Source organism: Delphinapterus leucas, chromosome 8 (genome assembly GCF_059928025.1).
Source record: "Delphinapterus leucas isolate spDelLeu-1000000601 "Yukka" chromosome 8, BTC_Dleu_Yukka2, whole genome shotgun sequence".
Taxonomy (NCBI): domain Eukaryota; kingdom Metazoa; phylum Chordata; class Mammalia; order Artiodactyla; family Monodontidae; genus Delphinapterus; species Delphinapterus leucas.
The window spans coordinates 26470616-26487616 of NC_143136.1; the positions used below are offsets into that span (position 1 = coordinate 26470616).

General features: G+C 37.5%; 1 protein-coding gene across 1 annotated transcript in view; it reads right to left on the reverse strand.

The window, feature by feature from the left end:
* CPS1 (carbamoyl-phosphate synthase 1) overlaps positions 1-17001 on the reverse strand; it is a 222533-nt gene that overhangs the window by 67541 nt on the left and 137991 nt on the right. The window contains exons 18-22 of the mRNA XM_022567590.2: positions 14140-14284; positions 12226-12436; positions 10659-10857; positions 8438-8614; positions 4963-5081 (exon numbers count right to left, since the gene is read on the reverse strand). Coding sequence (XP_022423298.2) covers positions 4963-5081; positions 8438-8614; positions 10659-10857; positions 12226-12436; positions 14140-14284 — 851 coding nt within the window. The remainder of the gene's footprint in view (positions 1-4962; positions 5082-8437; positions 8615-10658; positions 10858-12225; positions 12437-14139; positions 14285-17001) is intronic.

Here is a 17001-nt window from a genome sequence, read left to right on the forward strand (position 1 = left end):
TTCTTGCCCACAAAGAAGATTTACTACAGTTGACTAACTTCCTTACTTATAGTGAAAGGGGTTCAACTGTGATATTTTTGTACCTGTGCTTATCTATTTATTATTAATATTGTTGAAACCTTTATCAAATGTGCTAGTTCTATGATGATGGGACTATCATCGCTTTATTAAATACTGTCACTATGCTGGAAGTGTCTACTACATGTAGTCTGATTTCCTCCAGATGTTATATAATTCACCTTTCCACCTTTCCACATCCCTAAACATATATATGTGTGTGTGTGTGTGTGTGTGTGTGTGTGTGTGTGCGCATGTGTATAGGATTTAAATATAAAACATCCTAGGCTCTGGAGTCCTGCTCAGGTTTGATCTCAATTCTGTCATTTATTAGCATGTGATATCAAGGACGTTGCTAAATATCTCAGAACCTCAGTTTACTACCTATAAAATTGGGATAATTACTGACTTTCTTAGGTTGTGGTAAGGATTAAATGAAATAATGCAATTAGAACAGTGCCTGATAGTAGTCAATAAATTCGTTGATCATTATCTTACACCTGGAAGGCGTTTGACGGAATCAAAATTCAAGTTTCTGTATTAACACATAGAGCTCTAAATCCATTCTTTTTTTACTTTAGAGAACCAGCTATATCAAGAGAACCTAGGTGATAAAGACATTTGACATATTTATCTGTTTGACATATACTACCTGTGCTTCTGTCCTCCAATCCAGTTTTATTTGCGTGACTAGAATTGAATCTGTCTATGGACTAATGGAGGAAAGGATTACAGGTAAGACTTCTGTAATTTTTAATAGATCAAAATAAATGCATTTTTCTTCTAGTGAAAATGCTATATGGGAGGAGGATTTTGTGTAAAAGAGTCAATGTTGGTAAGATGAGTGAGTATGGGGAAAAGAGATACACTAAAGTCTGGATAGCTTGGTAGTGAAGGCCAATGAAGAGAGCTTTTGAAAATGTTGCAATTACACTGAAAATTCTGACAAGCTCAATTTTCCTAAACTACTTGCAAAGTGATCTGGTAATGTGAGGTTAATAGATCAAACATATGAATCCCAATGCATATGCATAATAGGCATTGGAATCCTCCATGATACAACTCACATCACATTGAGTAAAGAGAAACTTTTCAAAACCTAAAGAAATCCAAAGTGAAATATGTTATCACTCTAGATCGATTCATTCCACTACACTAGCTTATAAATTTGGGGAACTGCCTAGGACAGTCAACTTTCCTAGCATGCCCTCGGGAAGCAATAAACAGTTTAAGAAGAAAAAGAGAAAGTCAGTGAACTGAAGTATAGAAGAGAAATTCTTTGCTGAAGCTGTCTGAATAATGATTAACACCTAAGTTGGTAAGAATGGCTATTGCTCTGGAAGTTTCCAGAGGGTTGCCATTGCTATGATCACGTATTGAAGATAACAAACTGAGTTCTGATGGAAGCAAGCACTCAGAGCTGGGATGCTGAGGGATACTGAGTTGATTATTCTAACACCTGTCTAACTTGGCCCATCACCCTGAAGAAGACTGGGATTTCATACTTCATCCTCAACATGAAACATGTTCATCTCCACCCAAAGTAATTTCTACTTTCTCATAGACAGGTAAAACTCATCCGTTATTTCCATAATGCTAACCTTGTTACAATCATTGTGTTTTTCTCTCTACTCCAGTCTGGACATTCACATATATACCTAATATGTGGGTATATTCTATTTGGAAGTCAAATTCTGGACTTCATTTCAGGTGACTATATATAGATACAAGTAATAGACTGCCATCAATCTAAGTGCTATTCTCATTTTCTGCTAGTGAATGTATTTATTGCATTTTAGAAGAATTTTAGCATGATTAACAACTGTAAAGTGGGAATTTTTGTTCATTATTATAACGGAGTGCTATTGATCTTTTGATAAGAATGGCATTTGTATCACTAGCTATCATTGCTTCCTTATTTAAAAAAAATAGGTCTGGTATTAAAATAAGTGACAATGCGTCATAAAGAAAATTAAGAAATGACACATTGCAAAATATATATGCAAATGCAAATCGTGACTCTGAAAATGAGTCTTAAAATGCATATATCAGTATAACAAGTAGCATTTTCATTTTCAGGGGGAATAAGAGAAAACTTTCTTGGACACTCATCATGTGCCAAGGGTCCTTTGCATTTATATCATTTAAGCTCCACAACAAAACTATAAAGGAGACATTAGCAGGAAGCACGTGAGGTTGGAGAAGTGAGGGAGGTGATGTGCCCATGATGCTGCAGTTGGTAATACTGTGCACCCACATATCTGACTGGCTCCACAGCCTGTGCTCCTTCCAGCGCACAGGAAGGAACGAGGTGAAACTTAACCCACATCTAGCATTCGACACTTTATCCTCTCTTTAAGTTTCTCCTTTCTCCTAATTAAGATCCCCACTGCCCATTTTCCCAGGGACTTATAAGAAAATTGCAAAGGGACTTGGGCACATTGGTACCAGAGACATGCTAAGGCCAGAGAATTTGGGGGTTGGCCCAAATCAGACCAAATAAATAGCTACTTCCTGGGTCTACATCTAAAGTCAGCCTTTCGAACATGGGAGCAGTTGAAATTTTGAAACAAATCACAGATAAAAAAGAACCAGCTGACCTTAACCTTCCTCAACTCAGCCATATAATGCCAACTGTTATTAGATAGCTATTACTGTTGGAGCAGTATCTGCCTTGATGACCAAGCCTCTCTGGATATTTAGAGGCTGAAAAAAAGCAGAAGATGTCATAATCCAGGCTAATCATGAAGATAATCAAAATAGGGCAAAAACAAACAAACAAACAAAAAAATGTAAGTCCTGCACTCACCCACCATCAGTTGCAATATTCTTTCAACTTCAGATCCCAATATGCCACAGAATGACTGGGACAGGGAGCTTCAGTAGCCATCTGTTCTTATTCTATTTATCCAACACCTCTAAATAACAGTCATTATTGAATTGCTATGTGTGCATCTAAGATACTCAAAAAAAAAAAAGGATGTAAAGTGTCCATCAGATAATAATAAGTTCAGAGTTTAGGCTTACTAACACCATAAATCCTCTGTTGAGGTCTTGAAGCAAGAGACAATTGTTAAGTATTATGTTTTAGAATCTTTTAAATTATTAAGTTGTATATAAAAAATTTTTATTGTAGATGATTATGAACAATAGAAAAATCTCCATTTACAATTATACTTATGCCAGAAAATGGAGACTTTATTTTAAAATGTCAAATTAACAGCAAAAAATGCAATAAAATGTTGAAGTCAGAACGATGTTGTAAGTGATCTACGACTGTGAGTCGTTCTAATAATCCTCCAAACAGTTTTTCACTATCAATATACACTTATTTCTGCTTAGTTAGAATTTCAACCTGCCTTCTGTTTGTAACAAAAACTATTCAATTAAAACATTGAATTTGTCCAAAAATCAGAATGTATATCAAGTGGAAATTTAAATCACAATAACATCTGCTGTTTTTCACCCCAGGACTCTTCCACTGCTACGGTTGGCATACTGTAAGTTTCTAGCACCCTCATGTGGTTTAATTGGAATGGTTTCACAGGCATTTGAAATCAGTTGTCTGAAACTGAAAACAGTGGAACAGACTATAATTCAACATAGAAGTTCTGCTGGCATCATAAACCAAGAAAGGAAACCTCAAGTCAGCAAAATTCTAAGATGAATGTATAGGCTCAATTCTTAGCTTCTATCTACTGTTCATTTTATATGATCACTACAAAGGATGACTTACAAGCAACTACAGCTAGTTTCATTTTTGGCAGATTGGAGTCCCCCATTTTCAAAACCAAGCATTTGTTGTGGGTGATTGTTGAACAGATGAAAAAGAACCTCCTTCTGTTCAAAAAGAAAAGCAAGTGCCCAGTTTGTGTACATTTTGATTAAGTAAACCCAGTAACCCAATTATATGTTGCAGTTTCTAAACAGTCGAGAAATCCAGTCATTGAGAGCTTCCACTGTTTTCAACATTTTAAGCAATTAATTTTTCTACATTTACTAAAATCATTTGAGAATAATTTCTGCAAACAAAATTTTTCCCTCTCTAAACATGTGCCTAGGCTTGTAGGTGAGATTTCTTTCCAGTAGTAGTGTATTTCAAAGCCCTCTTAAAGAGGAGAAGCTAAAGAGAAATACACTGTCTTTCTTAAACTGGTAATACATGTTCCTGTTATCACAGATCCAAGTTTAAAACCTATCTGTGACTTCATATGCCTGAGCTGCCTCAAAAAACGATCTTCTCAGAAAATAGAAAAAAAGTAGATTTTAAAATACTGACATTATAGGAATGTTCTGAACATGAAATAAAATTTTTAAAATAATTGGCCATAAAGGAGATAAAAATGCAAATTAGTGAGAGGTAAAGGGTCTATTAACAAAAATTTGAATGTGGCTTATTTGTATGCTGAACTGGATGTCCCAATGTTAAAAATATCAGTAGAATGCAAGAGGAATATGTTTGCTCATCAATACACAGCAATACGTAGGTTGATATTAAAAGAGAAGAATAGACTTCAGAACTTGGAAAATGTAATAGAAAACAGAAATAGTATTCATTTCATTATTGATTAATAAAATTTAAATCTAGGTAATGTCTGGTAATTAAATAGCACATCAATCCATAAATGTACACCAATTTTTGTAAATTCAGAAGACCTAATAAAAACATCACTATGTTTCATGTCAAGGGTAGGGCAGGTGTAGAAGACAATTAAAATTATTAATAGATGCCTTTAAAAAGGTAAACGTCTAAAAACTGCCATTTCCTCTGGTTATGGCTATTGCTTTGCAGCATTGGCACTATTTACTTCATTGAAGCAGAATTTTGGCCAAATGTGTAAGGGTAAGAGGAAGACAAAACTGCACAGAAGATACCTGGAGTGAATCAGAGCACAAGTGCCTTACCTGTTGAGCCCTTTTAGTGTCTTTTCCATGCTTAAAATGTCACGCATCTTATACAAAAACCACTTGTCAATGGATGTGAGCTTCATAATCTCATCCAGGGACACATTGTCTTCCAAGGCCTGCCAAAAGGAGAAGAGATGCTTTCTTTGGCAAACATCTTATAAAGGTCTTATTTGGTTGAAAACATAGCAGCCGTTCCTCTCCATGTTAAGAGAGCCTGAGGCTATAGACTGAGAATGAAACTGATATCACATCATTGACGTTCCTCCCAATAAACTTACAGATGCTGCCAACTATATCCACAAATGGCATGCACAGGAGGTACTCTGAGTTAATCAGAGTAGTGTGTGCTCAGAAAAATCCCTGTAACAGGCTCTGCTTCCCTGCTTTTTATATGACTGTGTTACCAATTATATTCTAAATCTGGTATATCTTTTTGGCATTAAAGAGAATCTCTTGAAAGTATAGTTATGCCAAATTGGTAAGAACATGTAGAATCAATATAATGATCGCTTAACTTGTATTTTGGATAATTACCCTTTAGCGTATTTAGCATATTTTTATCACTTCATTCCATATTCACACAAACCAGTCATTGAGAATTTATGGATCACATTTCGCTTGGTGTTATTTGTCTCAAATATTACCTCACAGAAGACTTCAAACAAAAAATTATTTTGAATCAGTTACTGTGACTTTTGTGCTAAGACAGGCATTTTACAAAATCCTAATATATTCCAAAACAATGTAGTAATAACTTCTGTTCTGATAGGCAGCTCAGCTTTTTCCTCAAGCTTAGTTTAGCAATTTCTCAAAAGTAAAATTACAGCTATGGGTCATTAAGCTGAGTACAAAAGGCAGCTGAAAGAAGAGATAAAGTCTCAAAACCAAAACCTTCTTATTCAAAAGATGCCTACTCTTATTCTTTTCTATGTTTAGATAACATTTATACTCAATGAAAAATGATAATCAAATATTTCAAAACAACATATTTTATTATGGCACACTATATTTTTAAATCCCATTAGGAAATATATGTAACTAATAACTGCTGTTATATTTCAACCAAGGGAGCTTAATTTTCCTAAAACTTTTACTTATTTCTGGTATCAGAGAGACCATGATCATACATGTTGAGAAACAATATAGCTCATAATTCTATTGACTAGAATAAAATGACATCTAATGTGAATACTGAAAGACATATTCGTTTCGTAAGTCTATTTATGTTTTTTTGTTTAATTCTCCCTATAACTATAGCCAGGTTCCCAAGGACTTAATATTATGCCTTATTTGCCAAGGGATTAAAGGGACAACTGGCTCTTTGACCATCAACACTGTGAGGGGAATAGAACCTTAAGGTCGTAGTGACACTTCTGATAGACCAAAGGACATTTTCACACAATCGCACACAGTAATTACCCTGCGACTGATGAAGGACCTAGAATCTGCAGTCATTTTACTGTGAGGAAGGACAACTAGAATCACATCCACAGTTCTGAACAGAAAGCAAGATCCTGCCGGTCTTTCAAGAGCTGCAGCTTTGCCATGTCACACAGCCGTAATGAAGTTTGTAATGACCCCAAACAAGTTGGAGGTTACTCTAACGTTCCCCAAATCAAAAATAATGCCCTGTATTCTCCCCAAATCAAAAGAGGTGATGATCCAGTCATCCTGAAATAAGACCGCTGCAAAAATCAGACCTCAGAGCAAGTTGCCCTTTCTAAGAATTATGAAAGCGAGCAAAGATTTACTCACTCCCTTCATTCTTTTTCCCCTTCAGCCCACCACACTCCTTACACTCTTTGTCAAAATCACCAACTTCCTGGTTGCTGTGGAAATGAACAGTAATGATGACCTCTAACAAACAGAAATCAGTTCCTTCTCCCAGCACGCTGGCAGGCAATAATTTATACCTCAGACCCTGCACTTCTTGCTCATACTCTGTGCAAGAAAGAATCTCCACACATTTTCCCTGAATTCTCATCCTTTATAAGTCTGTTAGAAAAGAATGAGAGATATGCTTGAGTTTTACAGCCTCACTGGGAACTTGGAAATACTTCCCTTGTTCATCCACCTCAAAATGGCAGAAGTATGATTACTAGACTCAAGGAAAAAATCTATTTACTGTCCTTTGTCTGGAAATAAAAATTATATGTATACATACATACACACACATACACATATATACACATGTATGAATGTTGTAGGTTGCTTTTTAAACAAAAGACTGAAATAAGAACAATAAAGAAGGTGAAACGGCTTTCTAAAATGACCTCTCATTACTAATATCACTCCCTCCACCATGGAAAAATGTTAATTCTCTATTCCCTTGAAAGTCAACTTTGAGAAATGTCCATCAAAAAATACTAGTATCTCTCAGACTACTTCAGAATTTCAATGGAAATGAAATATTCTGCATTTAGAAACCATAAAGGTGAGGAGAATATACATTAAATGCAATGAAGGAAACATTCCCTCCCCTCCTTCTATATATGAGCATAAAAGTTGCAGAGTTCGAAATCACTAACAGCATTTTTCTGTTGCTACAAAGACCAGCATTTTTCTGTTCCTACAAAGACAAGTTACAAAGACAGATTCCCTTTTTAAAGACAAAATTCATATTTTCATCAACTCATTCCACACGTACATACACACACATAAAATGGTCAGAGGACTTTGTAGCTCCAGTGTGGTTTGGTACTGTTGGAGGATTAATACCTAACCTTCCTTAAATGTCAAAAAGCAATTCAAGGATTTCTGACCAGACAGATCCCAGCTGCCCAAATCACCTTTTATAAAATCAGATGAACTAAAACTTCAAAACTCTAAGCATAGTAAACATGAAAGGAGATTAATATGGCATTTAATTTGCATTAAAGGGAACTAGTGGGTGGAAGTGAGAAATGTGGGGCTTTTTTGTTCTATAAGTAAGACCAATAAAATAATTACATAGAAAAGCCTATAATCATGGAAGTTCTTTACAGTTTGTTGTTTAAACACAGAAGAAGAATCAAATAAAGATTATTCTAGAGTCTAAGGTAGGACATACTAAGTGATACCATTTTACGCAACTTCCTTTCTAAAATATAATTTTACACATTTTCAATGAGCAAGTAATGAGAGTGATGGGAAATCATAAGTCAATATTATCAAACATTTAAGAGTATTGATAATATATGTACTAAAAGGGAAGAACATTTTATCTATGTGATCATCCTTTAAAACTGCAGTGTTCCCTTTAAGTCCAGGCTTAAGGTGAAAATAAAAAAGGGTAATTTTTCATTAGCTATAGAATAATCTGATGAAGTCCATAGAAACCTCCAGTTTAATACTATTAAAGAGAATTAAAGATTTTCCAAAAATTCCTGAATTCAAGACCACTTTGTGATTCAGTTTTACATTCAAGTCCAAGCTGATTGTATTCTGGGAAAGAAAAAAAAAGGGTAGCTCTCCGCCCCTTGTCACATGTTACCTTGGCGATGGCATAGATGCGGGTGCTGGATGGTTCAGCCAGCTCTCTTCTGAGATCAATGTTGGATGGCCACTCTTTGTTCATTGGGAGACTGGAAGTAAAACCAGCTATAGAAGGGTGGCACATCCGTAAAGCCTTCTGGAAACTCTCCTCAAAGGTGCGACCAATAGCCATGACCTGTAATACACATTTAAGACTCATATTTTTAAAAAGAGCTTGCATATTTTTAATTTGTAACAAAGCTAGAAGTTGACTGTTTTTCAGAAAAGACTTAGGAGCAAGACATATATCAAAAGAATGCTACTCAAATTTAAGTTATTTTTCTTTCTTGCCTTTTTACTGTGGTTTTGATGTAATGAGTCTTTAACATCATTAGGTCACTCTTTTACCACATAGGGAATTTAGCTTGATTTGCTGAGACTGATGAGGAAATCACCTGTACTTGCTCTGGACCATAGCATTAAAAGAAAGAATCTGTGGCCAGAGAACATAGACCCTTCCTTAATAAGATCTTGCTTTCATGCAGATGTCCTTTAGAATAAAAAAGCAAACGAAGAGAAACCAGACATATATTAACACAAAAACAGAAATATTTCTAAATGGGTATCAGTCAGTATCCCAGACAGGTTGGCTTTCTTTATAGCTAAGCATTAATATTAATAGAATCTTGAGAATCATAACAAATACTGACAGATTCAGATTTTGAATATAGGAGACTAAATTCCCCATGACAAATTCAACATGTCGTCCCACAATCTTTGCAGCTGATTGTATGCTAATCAATTAGGAAAACCATGTGGTGATTTAGTTTGGACAAGTTACAAGTGAGAACTAAAATTAACCTTGAAGCCTACCCAGTTATTTTCAGTGAATAAATACTGTCTTTGATTCTTTCCATGGAATAATAGATTGCCATGCATTTTTGGTCTACAATTTAAAATAATAACAGTCATAACACTGCCTTCAGTAAACTTCTGTGATGCCTCAAACAGACCTGAATTCTCATTAATGTCAGTTTAGTAAATCTTCATGTCAATTGCATGACAAGCTACATATACAAAGATCACTAAAGCCAAACAGATAACCTTTTCACACTGCTCCAAATTTAATTAGAAATAAGGGAAGAGTCTCAAGAGCAGGGATAAACAAAATATTAGTCCAATTCAGATACGTAATTTATGAGGCATAGTGGTATTTGAAGAGTTAGACAATATATTCATAGATTTTCTAGCCTAAGCATAGGAGAGGGTACCAGATATAAGATAGTTTATGGCACTATCAAATTAAGAAAATATTTTTGGAATATTTAAGAAAATTTTAAAGTATTATATATTTAAGAGTTGGCCCTAAAGTAACTAATTCTATAAGTAATTCACCATGAATTTTCATTAAAGTACACTGTACATAACAGTATATGGAGTACATTCAATAAAAGAGAAGTAAACATAATAATAAAGGAATACATAACTGTGTTTGCTCAAAATCTGTCCTTTTTAATACTTTATATTATTAAACTTCATATTCATTAAGTGACAATTTCACCATTTTTCAGTGGAATATCTATTGTGGCTTTCCCTGACCCTATTCTACTACATTCTCACAGCACCTGCATATAAATACTGCATTCCAACTTTTACCACAGTTTAATTCATATTATATTTAGTTCTGTGAATATATTCTGAACTCACCAGCTGGAGATAATGTCACAATTATCTACATCTTATTCACTGTTTTTATCATCCCAGGGTCTTGCATGTAGTAAGAACTCAGGAAATGTCTGCTAACTTGAGTTGAACTAAATGTAAAGTGTTAAATATTCACTGAAGACAAAAACCTTTCAGATAATAAACCCTAAATTAACACATTGCAAAATTATCTCATATTCCTTGGCCTACAAATTTTCCCATGCACATTGTGAAAGGGGAATCTTTCCATGAAATGTAAACTAAATAACAGTTGTTTACTTGGCAGAAACACCACCAACAAAACTTTTCCTGGCATTTGAGCTATAATTCTATTGTGCACCTTGAAGCATGATAAAAAAAATTAAGATTTAAAACAGCTATGCCTTATGTGGAGACACTAGGGAGGAAATGAAATTCACATGTATCCTCCAATCAGTAACCCAGTATCCAAGGAAACTGAAGACTTTCAATGACATTAGGGTTGGACAAAATAACTGAGAACAAGGATGAAAGAGAGGAATTAACCAAGGACTCACCTCTCCTACACTTTTCATAGAGCTACCAATTCGGCTAGAAGTGCCATGAAAACGATCAAGATCCCAGCGAGGAATCTTGGTAACCATGTAATCCAGGCTCGGTTCAAAGCAGGCTGACGTTTTCCCTGATACAACGTTCTTGATTTCTGGAAGTGGAATTCCTAGGGCAATCTTTGCAGCAATGAATGCCAATGGGTAGCTATAAAGGAGGAGACATTTTTTTTTCTTTCAGCAATAAGTATTAAAAACAGCTCAAAATATAAATTGGTTTTTCTTAGAAATTCTGGTATTATTTCACATCAAGGTATAAAACACACCTGATTCTCAGTTCTGTATGAAAATTTAATAGCTCCTTATAAAATAAAGTGAGTCATGATAAAGTACAGAAGCACAGATCACAGAAGAGTTCACTGTCTATGCCTGACATGCAGTGCTACAACTCCCAACCTTCACCTCTTCAACCCAAAATCAATAGCTTCCTTGAGAAATAAAGTACTCACTTGTGTATAATTTCCACTAAGATAAGAATCTGCAAAATATTCTTTTATAAAAATATATACATGTCTGCACCTAGGAAGCCGGTGGAGTTAGCTGGTACTATGGGGGATGTAAAGGTCATAAAATGCAGTCCTTGAAAGTTCGGGTCCTTGCTCTGTTTCCAAATTATCTTTGAACTTTGGGCTCCTAACACAACTAACACTCTGGAAACTTGACCATACTCTTCTGGAATGTCAATTTGGGTAATTGTATTTGAAAAATTAATTCACAGAACTATAGAATTATATATGAGTCCTTTAGTACAACTTCCCCACCTAAGAGGTGAAGAAACTGACAGAGACAGTAGTGATTTATCCAAAGTCCCACAATTAGTAGAAGGACCAGAAGGAGAACTCAGGTCTCTTGACTCTTGTTTAGTTCATCACTCCTTCCACACTCCATGTAGCACTGTCTAGCTACATAAAAATAGCTTGAGAGGTAAATATTTTTAAAATGTCGTGTAATTTAAATACCAGATGTTAAAGATATTAATAGAAACAAAAGATATTAATTAGTGTTCCTTCCAGTCATGCTTGCTAGCAATTGTTAAGAAGATACAAATTTATTTATTTAGTTGCAAGATTTACCTATAGAAAAAACCTACTGTTGTTTGGTCTTGTGAAGTTTTGCTAAAATAAAATAATGTGATTGCATGCTTGAGTCAAGTGAACTCTATTATTTGTCCAAAATTTGTTATATACCTAAAAAAGTCAGTGAAGGACTAAAATTAAGGATTAATTTGTACTTTTTAACAACATCTGCAAAGTGCAATTAAGAAGCAGATTTTTCACAGCCTGCTTTGACCACCCAGATCTTGATTAGTTTATGATTAGCCAGCAAACAAAGCCAGCTAGCAATACCATTTGCCTCAATCTGGCGGCAAGCTCATTAATAACCATGTCCATAGGACATGACTGGGAGTCAGCATACAGAAATGGGGACTATAGTTTGCAAATGCAGCACATTCTTCCACTAGCTTTCAATTTTCCAGTTCAATCTGCAAACCCATGGTCAATCGTTCTGGCCTTACCCAGTAGCTTTTGAGGCCAGGGCAGAGCTTCGGGACAGTCTGGCATTCACTTCAATGATGCAGTATTCCATTGAGGTAGGATGAAGGGCAAACTGAATGTTGCATTCACCCACGATGCCCAAGTGGCGAACGACATTGATTGAAACACGTCTCAACAACTGAAACTCCGCATTGGAGAGCGTCTGGGCAGGGGCCACAACAACTGAATCACCTGTACATCCAAGCAACACTTGTTATTTGGTAGCATATCTAAATAACCAACTTTAGTAACTTAACAATCTATTTGCATGACACAAGAAACAGAACAGGCTGAGGGTTTGCTGGGAAAAGAATTATCTTAGGGAAACACATACAAGGCACATTCCCTCTGATTGTTTTACCTGTATTACTCTGACATATTTACAGAAATCACTCTGAGCTTTCCCAAGATCATGAAGCTATCAAGGCTTAGTCATCTACTTACTGGATTGACATTAACTTCTTCAATTTCCCTTCTATGTCTCATGAATTAGCTTTCAAGTTCTTCCTTCCATAAAATATCAGCTCCTCTTCACCCATCAATTTTCTAAATCTCATCCCTTCCCATTTTCTCACTTCTCTACAATTATAGCCCCCTGTATCTTCAATCTCTTAGTCCTTAGTCACCATCCCTTCTGCCTACAAACAAGCTCAGATCACTACAGGCTCAAGGAGCCCCTCTCTGAACTGCCAGATGGTTATAAGAACCATCTCTCTCATTCCTTACATGACTAAACCTTTTGAAAATTTACCAGTTCTTTTTTTTGTTTGTTTTTTCTGCGGTACGTGGGCCTCTCACCGCTGTGGCCTCTCCCGCTGCGGAGCACAGGCTCCGGACACGCAGGCTCAGCGGCCATGGCTCACGGGTCCAGCCGCTCTGCAGCATGTGGGATCCTCCCAGACCAGGGCGCAAACCCGCGTCCCCTGCATCGGCAGGCGGACTCTCAACCACTGCGCCACCAGGGAAGCCCTACCAGGTCTTCTTATCACTCATAGTCATATAATTCCTTTCCATATGGCTCACATAACCAACTTTGCATTGAAACTGTCCTCTTGAACATCCAAAAGCAACATTAAATCTTCATTCTTGACCTTTCATAGTATTTGCTACAGTCAAAACCAAAGCTCTTTTATAAAATATTTTTGTGCATTGGCTTATAAGGTAACTATCATTCCCTTCTTTTTTTCAACACCAATCCGTCCTTTTTCTTCTGCCCTATAAATCTAAATGTTTCCCAGGGTATGGTCCTTGACCCTATTCTCTTTCCTTCTACACCTATGCCCTTGAACACTCAGTCTATGCTTCCAGCTTCCACTATTTTCTTTATACAAAGACTTCCAATGACCTTGCATCAACTTCTTTATTTCTATCCTCTTTCCTGAGTTCCAGCTCTACATTCTCCTCTTCTTGAGATTTCCGCCCACTTTTAAACTTTAGCATTTCTAAATCCTAAGTCATCAGCTTTGCCCTCTAGTCTAACCAGCTTCCCTTCCTGAGAAACCTATTTATTTCACCTATTTCTATTGACTGTGGCTATTTTCTCATTCGCTTGGTGACTAACACCCAGTCTGCTTCAAGCCTTCTTAACCTCATGCCTTACTTCTCAACACCAAGTCTTACAGATTTTACCTTCACAGCATTGCTTATATTTTACCCTTTCCTCAAATGAAATCAGGATAATAATATCTGCCCTACTTCAGAGGGTTTTTGTGAAGATCAAATTAAATATGAGAGTATTTTCAATGCTGTAAAATACTATATATGTGTAAAATTTTATCACTAATGTGTATGCTAAGAATAGTAATTTAAAGAAAGGGACTTAATAAAGACTGCTATGAGCCACCAGAGATATGAGCTGAAGCCATTACCATAATGCTTGAAGATTCCTTGCCTACCTGTATGAACGCCCATGGCATCAACATTTTCCATGTTACAGACAGTGACACAGTTGTCATCAGCATCTCGGACCACTTCATATTCTATTTCTTTCCAACCTGTCACTGACCTCTCCACCAGAATCTGGTTGGTCATAGCAAAGGCCTGGAAATTGGTGACAAAAGACATCGAAGAGTAAGGAAAGGCACTAGCATTAACGTGGCTATTTGGCAAAGCGCCCTGGCCTAAATCCTGGTCTGCCCTGAAGTCTCAAGCCTAGTCTCCATCCTCCTCTATGCTGCAGAAGGCACAATGTGTCGGAAAATCAGTGAGGTACTAGGAATAGCATTCTGCAGTGAATATGCTTGATTTACATTATTGAGGCTTGCCATTCAAAGTGCTGATATGACATTAAATCAAACTAATTTAGGAAAAAGAGAAAATAATTGAGCAATCAGGCAAAGGGAAATGAAATTATTTTTGCAGCTAGGCTTCTGTGAAAGCAGAGATGTGATAAGTGCAAATAAATATGGAAAAATAAGTCTAAAGATTCTGTCTTTCTCTAAAATAGCTGAGGGTGCTTTGTAAAGAACACACACAATAAAAGTCAGTTGATGTTGATGAGGAGAAGAAAGGAGATGATGATGGTTGTAAACAGTTAGCCAAGATGGCATATGAAACTTGGGAATTAAAAGAACCATACACGACTATTATTATGGGTAATCACTGCCTAAGTGCTTAAATACTGAATCGTATATCATGCCTGCCTGATTAAACAGATATGAATTAGTATAATTATCATTCCTTATTTACTCTGTACCCCCTGGTGGGTAGAATGCTGAACCCAAAATCTGAAAAAGATGGTCTCCGACCTTAGGACATTTAGTGGCTGAAAATCCAAGACAGAAATGTCCCTTTGTCTCATAATAAATTTGATTTTTTATGGCAATGAAGGTAAGAGAAAGCAACTGGGGAAAGTAATTTGAATTTTTTCAAATTATTAGCAGGTAGCATAACGAAATAATAACTCAATGTAAGTTATTCCGTGATGTGTCTCAACACTGTTTTTTTAACCTCAGCAAACACTACAGGCTCCAGCATGTGCACTTCAAAATGTAACAAATGGGTCCCCACAGCTACCCATGGTGAGGTTTTCAAAGTGGTTAGGAAACTCTGTAGCCAGTGTGAACAATTTAATAATGATTTATTTGTCATTAGGATAGCCTGCTAATAGAAAAAAAAATCTGGGAAACAAAGGAGATGAATCTGAGGAAGGCTTTTGCATTCTAATGGAGTAGACTGGACACAAGGACTATTGAGATCATCTTCACCTGTTGCCTCAGCTTCTTCTTTCTCTTTCAAGTCTCAGGTTTTATACAAAGATTAACTTAGGGACCTAGATCAGGTTAATGCAGTTTCTAATAATGCTAAATATAATCCCAAGAGAGTAAGCGGTAGCTTGGGATATAACAATACAAGTCATTATTCTCAAATGAAAAGCTAGGGTTTCAACAAAGAAAACCATTCAATGGCTTACTAACTATTTTAGAGAAATATAAATAATTTTAAAATATCCCATTCCAAAGTTGTCTTCATTGTAAATATTTTTATACGACTGAGTGTTTAGAATGCTTTTTATGCTGTAAAAAAATACATTTTTAATTGAGAATAAGTATACATTGGTCACGACTGACAGTAATAATGAGGTTGTTAATATTAAAAACATTGCGGGGGGGGAGACATACAAGATGGCGTAAGAGTAAGACGTGGAGATCACCTTCCTCCCCACAAATACATCAGAAATACATATACATGTGGAACAGCTCCTACAGAACACCTACTGAATTATGGCAGAAGACCTCAGACCTCCCAAAAGGCAAGAAACTCCCCAAGTATCTGGGTAGGGCAAAAGAAAAAACAGAGACAAAAGAATAGGGACGGGACCTGCACCAGTGGGAGGGAGCTGTGAAGGAGGAAATGTTTCCACACACTAGGAAGCCCCTTCACTGGAAGAGACAGGGGCTGGCGAGGGGGAAGCTTGGGAGCGACGGAGGAGAACGCAGCAACAGGGGTGCAGAGGGCAAAGCGGAGAGATTCCCACACAGAGGATCGGTGCTGACCAGCACTCACCAGCCCGAGAGGCTTGTCTGCTCACCCGCCGGGGCGGGCAGGGCTGGGAGCTGAGGCTGGGGCTTCGGAGGTCAGACCCCAGGGAGAGGGCTGTGTTCACGTGGCCTGAAGGGGGCTAGTGCACCACAGCTAGCCGGGAGGGAGTCTGGGAAAAAGTCTGGACCTGCCTAAGAGGCAAAAGACCATTGTTTTGGGGTGCGTGAGGAGAGGGGATTCAGAGCACCACCTAAACGAGCTCCAGAGACGGGCGCGAGCCGCGGCTATCAGCGCAGACACCAGAGACGGGCATGAGACACCAAGGCTGCTTCTGCAGCCACCAAGAAGCCTGTGTGGCACAGGTCACTCTCCACACCTCCCCACCCAGGAGCCTGTGCAGCCCGCCACTGCCAGGGTCCCGGGATCCAGGGACAACTTCCCCGGGAGAACACACGGTGTGCCTCAGGCTGATGCAACGTCACACCAGCCTCTGCCTGCACAGGCTCACCCTGCATTCCGTACCCCTCCCTGCCCCCGGCCTGAGTGAGCCAGAGCCCCCGAATCAGCTGTTCCTTTAACCCTGTCCTGTCTGAGCGAAGAACAGAGGCCCTCTGGCGACCTACACGCAGAGGCGGGGCCAAATCCAAAGCTGAGCCCCTGGAGCTGTGGGAACAAAGAGGAAGGGAAATCTCTCCCAGCAGCCTCAAAAGCAGTGGATTAAACATCCACAATCAACTTGATGTACCCTGAATCTGTGGAATACATGAATAGACAAC